Source organism: Danio aesculapii, chromosome 16, assembly GCF_903798145.1.
Source record: "Danio aesculapii chromosome 16, fDanAes4.1, whole genome shotgun sequence".
NCBI classification, from domain to species: domain Eukaryota; kingdom Metazoa; phylum Chordata; class Actinopteri; order Cypriniformes; family Danionidae; genus Danio; species Danio aesculapii.
Window position 1 is genome coordinate 55,321,535 of NC_079450.1, and position 7,500 is coordinate 55,329,034.

General features: G+C 41.0%; 1 protein-coding gene across 1 annotated transcript in view; it reads right to left on the minus strand.

The window, feature by feature from the left end:
• Positions 1-7,500, minus strand: part of grik2 (glutamate receptor, ionotropic, kainate 2) — a 309,147-nt gene that overhangs the window by 109,129 nt on the left and 192,518 nt on the right. The window contains exon 7 of the mRNA XM_056475005.1: positions 5,477-5,620. Coding sequence (XP_056330980.1) covers positions 5,477-5,620 — 144 coding nt within the window. The remainder of the gene's footprint in view (positions 1-5,476; positions 5,621-7,500) is intronic.

Genomic DNA, 7,500 nt, shown 5'->3' on the forward strand with positions numbered 1-7,500 from the left:
CCGTGTCAACAAGCTTGCACCCCCCCTCTGGCCCCCCTAATTTCGAACGCGTATTTTCGTGTCAAAATGCCATGGAGAAGCGAGATCAGCCATCGGTGGCAGACTGCGGAGATCTGACTGAGGCCTCTGCGCGCTCTAGGTGTCTCTCGGGCACTTGTTCCCACGCACACTCTCTGTCATTACGGTGCTGCGCGCATTAGCCTAGTTCCCCGCATTCGTCAGAGGTTGAAGCCCAAATTGACACAGGTAATAGCGATCTTAACACTTTTGATATAGGAAGTCGGCTATGCAGAGACCATTATTAATCAGAAATCTAGTGTACATAGTTTTACGTTAGTCAGCAAGTACCAAAGAACAGATGTAACATTGATCAAATGTAGTTTTCAGGCATAGGGGGTATAACTGGGAATAGGACACAGCCAGGAACTATGTTTCTAACTACAGCTCTAGAGGTGTAGTTGCAAGCATACAAGTTTGCGATGCAGTTTGTAAATGTTCGTTGGAACGACGGATTTGGGAAACACTAAATCAACTAACTATGTTTGTAACGACACAACTTGCAACCTTAGTTGTATAACGATGGTTTTCAGAAATGCACCCCTGGCTGCCCAGCCAAAACCAGCTTAACCAGCTAAGACCAGGCTGGAAATGGCTGGAAACCAGAATGGCCAAAACCCCTCTAAAACCAGGTTGGCCGTCAGTGCCTATGGCGTAGTGCACCGACACATGCACTCCGGTCTTCGCGGCGACCCGGGTTCGATACCTGCCTCGAGGTCCTATGCCAATACTTCCCCTATCTCTGCTCCCCACACTTTCCTGTCCTCTCAAAATTAAGGTGAAAACCTCTAAAAAATAATTATAAAAAAAACTGATTGGTTGACCAGCGCAAACCAGCCTAGGCTTTTTTTTTCAGCAGGGATAGAATTTTTTATATTGACCAATAGTCATTTTCTGAAAATACAGTAAATTCTAAAATACAAATTAGAAATGTTGAAGATACTTTATTGCAAATGAACACTTACTGTTTATTATTTTGAGGAGCTATTGGTGTAGATATGTATTTGTGTGTGAATGTGTGCGTGTGTGATAATAACATAACACTGCAGTATGGATTTGTGTGACTGTATTCGATTCACCACTGCAATGCATCAAAAAGTTGTCGGACCCCATAGGACATCCACAGTAAACTATGCGTCTGTTTTTAGGTCAGTAGCAGGTATTCATCCAGATTAGTGCTTTGGCATTTTCAAAGAGAGCGAAATGTCGTCCGACGAAGCTGCCTTCCAATTATCTGTTCCAATAAAAAAGCTCCAATCTTCCCACAGCCCCGGGCGCTACTTGTAGTCTAGACAAAGAGGATCCCGAGGAGGGCAGGAGAGGTCCAGCGCAGGGTCATCCCAAACAGAGGCTTCAGTCAATTCATACACTGGCTTACAAAGAGCGGAGCACCTTTCTTTTATGTATTTATATCTCTGTCGGTTCGCCATTAGTCTCCGCTGCCTGCTTAAGACATCAACGCGCGGCAAATAAAGAAAGGCTTTTTAGTCACACTAAATATAGGCGGCGGAATGACAGGAGAGTTCAGATTAGCCGTCCTAGTTTTCCTGAAAATAGCACGGAGAAGAATCATTTCCAGAGATTAAGATAAATTTGCTGCCTTCTTCTGCCGCACTGCTCTCACCGAGTGGTATTCCAGGTCAGAAACAAGCAACACACACACACATGCACTCATTCATTCATTTTCCTTCAGCTTAGACCCTTATTTATCAGGGGTCGCCACAGCGGAATGAACCGCCAACTATTTCTGCATATGTTTTACATAGCGGATGCCCTTCCAAGTGCAACCCAGTACTGGGAAACACCCATACACACTCATATTCACACACACACTCGTACACCACAGCCATTTTAGTTAATCAATTCCCCTATAGCGCATGTGTTTGGACTGTGGGGGAAACCCGAGAGCACCCGGAGGAAACCCACGCCAACACGGGGAGAACATGCAAACTCCACATGGAAACGCCAACTGGCTCAGCCGAGACTCGAACCAGTGACATTCTTGCTGTGAGGTGACAGTGCTAACCACTGAGCCACCAAACTCCAGCACTTACACTTTTTATTTTTCAATACAAACGAATAACACATCCGCTTTCTATGGAAATGAGGCTTATTATAGATAAAGCGTTTTATTCATGAAGTCATTTGCCTTGTGCAATTAAAATTATTATAGCATGCTGAAAGTTTATTCAAAATGTTTGTTTGCATTTTCTGATCATGAGTTTTCCATTTTTAATCCACTACGAGCAGCGTTTCCATCATTTGATAAAGTCGATTCTGCTTCTTCGACTTCAGTGATGATGTTTGCTGTCGGCTGTCAGTAAAGCGTGTCTGATTGTGTTAGTTTCCTGCAACTTCACAGCACAGCTAATTAAAAGCATGATGTCCTTGATACGAGCGTTTTATAAATTACAATTTAAAAGTTTGGATTGGCATGACGGTGGCGCAGTGCGTAGAATAACCGCCTCACAGCAAGAAGGTCGCTGGATTGAGCCTCGGCTGGGTCAGTTGGCATTTCTGTGTAGAGTTTGCATGTTCTCCCCGTGTTGGCGTGAGTTTCCTCCGGGTGCTCCAGTTTCCCCCACAGTCCAAAGACATGTGGTATAGGTTAATTGGGTAGGCTAAATTGTCCGTAGTGTATGCGTGTGAATGAGAGTGTATGGGTGTTTTCCAGTGATGGGTTGCAGCTGGAGGGGCATACGCTGCGTAAAACATGTGCTGGATAAGTTGGCGGTTCATTCCGCTGTGGCGACCCCAGATTAATGAAGGGACTAAGCCTACTAAGGACTAGGGAAATGAATGGATGAAATAAAACAAATAAGACTTTCTCCAGAAGAAACAATATTAAAGGAAATACTGTGAAAAATTCCTTGCTCTGTTAAATATCATTTGAAAAAGAAACAAAAATATGAGCATTTTCAACAATAAAATGTAATTTTGAGGAAATAAATATGGTAAACAATGACAATTTTCAATATCACATGAGTAGCAGTGCGCTATGGCTGTATATCAGCACTGGTGGGAGGCGTGCGTTGGCACGAGTTTGACTGCACAATCCTGTTTTTAAGAAAGAAAATCAAACACGGAGAGTCTAAAAACCCTTTTGTATTAGGAACTACTTTCTTTCACTGTTCATTCACATCTGCAGCTGACATCGAAACAGCAGAAGCCGTTCCTAACTCACCAACGTCACTTTCGAGCTAGTGTTTGAACGATTCTGTAGCGTAATGTCTAAAGTGATGCCGAAACAGCTGATTTTGCTCACACTTTAAGATTATAAGGCTGAACGTGACATGAAATGCCATCCATCTACAGAGATATCTTCTTACAGCGTTACAGTCTACAGTATTTCTCTGTTGCGATCGGGATATCACAATAATTAACCCCCAAAAAAAGCAACGCAATCACTACCAGACTGCTGTTGTGCTTGCGATAAGGAAAAACACTAAATGCGGACATCCTTCCTTCTTTCTACCAACACACATTCCTGATATGCGAGTAAATCGGTATAAATACAGCACTACAATATATAAAATAGAGAGATCGACTTTGAATATTACTGACCAGCATACCTGCCAACATTTGTCTCTGACAATCCGGGAGACTGCGGGGAGGGTGTGTTCGGGGGGAGGTCTCTGAATAACACTGTTGAGAACTGGGATAGGATGCAGCGGGTTTTGTGCGGCCACTGAGATCGCGTACTGAACTAAAGTTGGCGACTCTGGGGTGTTTACAGACTGTACCAAAAAGGTGTGGGGGGGTGAAATTACAGAAGTTTTCCAGGAGAAATAACAAAACAGGATGGTTGCGGGAGATTGGTGTGAAATACGGGAGACCCCCAGGAAAAACGGAGTGTTGGTAGGTATGCTTACCAGTTTAATAATGATTTGATCAGCTGTAGTTAGAAATCAGACTGTTATAATCTTCTAAGCCTAAGGGCTTATTATGTGGTTCTGTCACCATCTTGTGGATAGAAAACGTCAAGCGTCTTTGGTCTACCTCAGTATGCCAGGCTAACACCCGCCGACGAATTGTCTCTCAGAAATTGTAAATATTTTAAAATAGGCACTATTCTTATAAATAAACTGCGTATTTGCAATCTAAACAACTACATTCTCGCCTAAAAAGCCTCAAAAGTACATTATGTAGTCTAACAGCAGTAATATTTGTCAAACTGTAGAGTGCCTCTCTGCTTGTTGCTGACTGTATGTGGGCGGAGTAATACACAAAGGTGAAGGGTGAAGAGGCCTTTATATGCTGTCATAGATATATACACTAGATATCGCATACGGACCCTGAGCATGCATCAATAGCGCCGCCATATTTGTACAGTGCTCCCAGGACAAGTGTCATTCAACCGCACTAGTCAAGACAGTGTTACTACGTGAAGATGCTGGACTTTAGCACTGTGTACAGGTGTAGTAACGAGCAAACAAAGAAAACAAAAGCAGAACATTTCATAGGTAAGATTCCATTTCTTACGTTTTTGTATGTTACGAACTTTTGTACTAAACAGGTAACGTTATTGATGATAATACAGTCACCTACTGCATTCACCATAAGGCAAAGTAGCACCAGCTCACACTAAACCCTCAGCTTATGCTAGTTTAGTTAGATAAAATCAGAAAACAAAGCAAAAGAAATATGACAACGAGATGCTGCGGCGCCGGAAACTTGTATTATTGTCAGCTAATGAATGAGTCGTTCATAACGGAGATTCATTCACAAATGAATCGCTCCCTCCGTCAGTATAAGAAGTGAAAGCAGGAGAGGAGGTGTTTCAGGACACAGATAAGATCAAATTTAACAGGTATAGTACATTTCCATACACACAAACACAAGCTTTTTGTCAGGAATCCCTGAGCAATCACTTATCGATCAATGTAGAAAAGTTATGTAAAATTATAAGTTTCATAATTTAAAAAGAAATAGCATATTGACCTCCGGGAAAACTCCAGATCATAGATATATGTGTATATGTGTAAATCTCTGGCTCTAGATGACCACAGTCCTCCACTGCAGCTTGGTCCCGCATTCATTTCAATGGAGCGCTACCCTGTACTAAAATGGCGGCTCTATTGACACATACCTCCCATTAGACAACAACAGGGTAGGCGACATCTAATGTATATATCTATGGTGTGCTGTTACTGGCAAAATATCGCACAGCAATCAGCCAATCAGATTCAAGAACCAGACAGAACTGTTGTATATATATATATATATACATATATTTGTCTACTTTGTGACTTTTAGGCTGTAAAGACTTTAAGAAATAGCTGAAATAAGACCTGCGTGGAATAATTACACATCTTAGAGTATATGTCAACCAATCAGAATCAAGCATTTGACATCCACAGACTATACTGTAAGTAGCCAGTAATTTACCCATTGTTTCCAAGTGATGAGTGTGCAGTACCTCTTTAATGAGCGTCATGAAGCGGTTGCCGAATCGCCAGGGCTTGTGCCGGTTGCATTGGAGTGAACTGACGGTGATTTGAGGAGACTGCTGGACTGCAACAGCCACCACATGCACCGCGTCATACATCAGGGCAGCATCTGTCTGGAAAAACACACACACACACATACACATACATACATGGGTCAATCGGCCATCAGCAGTACACCTGAGACTCTCCAACTGCAGTAAATCACAATCCGCCATTGTAGCACAGACAGCTCAACGACCAATCGCATGGACATCAGTTAGCTTATTAATAATAAAACAAACTGATTTCTGAATATCAGGATATTTTGAGTAGCTTCCATTAAACTTTATCTGTGAAATGTTTTTAAAATGAGGTCATTATCTACATCACAGTTCATCATCCATTGAATATTAAAGGCATTATTGATAGCAAAGATCTCAAGGGTCACACTAAAACACATGTTTTGAGATGTTGACAGTCATATATGTGTCCCACATTGCTAAAATCACAGTTAGGACACATATATTTCACTAAAAAGTAAAAAAATTGGTTGTTTTTGAGTTATTTAGAGCAAATTCGTTCTTCCGGTTTGAAAAGAAATTGTGAAGTTACGTCACGGCGATGAGATCCTTGTGTAAATTCCAGCGTGGAGACTGGATGTCAAAGTCAATGTCAGCTTATTGTCAATTCAGCCACATGTACAGAACATATAGAGAATCAAAATTATGTTACTTTCATTTAATATTAATATACAACATATAATATTAATATAAAAAGTAGAGTTTTAAGAAAAAGAACATTTAAATTTACAAAATATACAACTGTACATAAAATGTAGTCTAAAAATATACATAAGGAATAAAAATTTGTAAACATACAATGACATTAAGGGCTGTCGGTACAACATGACGTCTTTGAGTTTTCATCAATGCTTCATGAGAAAGACTTGGTTCGAACCAATCAGCGCGCTCCATCGTGAACGAGGTGCAACTTCATTAATATGTATGATATAGCTGTTATTTTTTACCTGTTACAGTGTTCAGAGAGACGCTGCGTTGTGTTGCCAACCGTAATTAAAACAAGTACACTGAAAAAAGTGTTGCATGCAAAACTGTTGCAAACAATTTATTTGTGTTGAATTTAAAAAAAACAAATTCAATTGTGCAATGTTCAACTTTATTTGTTTGTTTAAATCAGCCCAAATAAATTGTTTACAACCACTTAACGTAAAAAAAATGTAGTAAATCCAAGGAATCATCTTTGAATATTTTTTTTTCAGTGTAGAAGTAGAAGAATTGTTTGGAGACATGGGTCGTCAGTGTTGCGTTTATAAATGTGCTGCAACGAAGGTCTTGTTTTCATTTCCCTGCTATGAGAGCGTAGCTGGACTCACGTGTGTGGATTACAGTGGTCTGCTAACATGCAACAAAAATACGTTTGCAAGGAACATTTTTTACCCGAGAGCTTTTCGCATCTGGAAATGGTGAAATGTGGATTTGCCGCTCGTCGTCTTCCAGTTGGCGTTGATTGTCCTATCTCGACGGATTTGGTGAGTGTGTGATCAGTGTTCTTTGTTTATGTTTATTCAGAGGCAAAGCTAGTCTGTATGGTCAGCAGTACTCTTTCAGTTTTTAAAGACATACCTTAGTCAAAATGATTTAGTATTGTCAATACATCTGAATATTGTTTTCCATGTAAACACACTCATTGAGAAAGTAGCCTTCTGACTGCCGCCCAGACTGACAGCCCTCCATACCGGAGACCTCTCATTCCACGGACCAAAATAAAATCTAATTAGTGTTTGCCTTGGATGATTGAGAAGCAATCACAACACCACCCAGACTGGGCCGGTATGGAAATCATGCCTGAGGGGGCTTCAGAAATTGCTATCCTGTCAAATAAATCATAGCCAAACCTGTCATTTCCCAGCTTTTGTCTCTGATTGTCTGCCGCAAGGTTGTGGCTAAAGATGGCTCTCCCCTAATAATACTGCAACTTCATACAAGCCTATTTG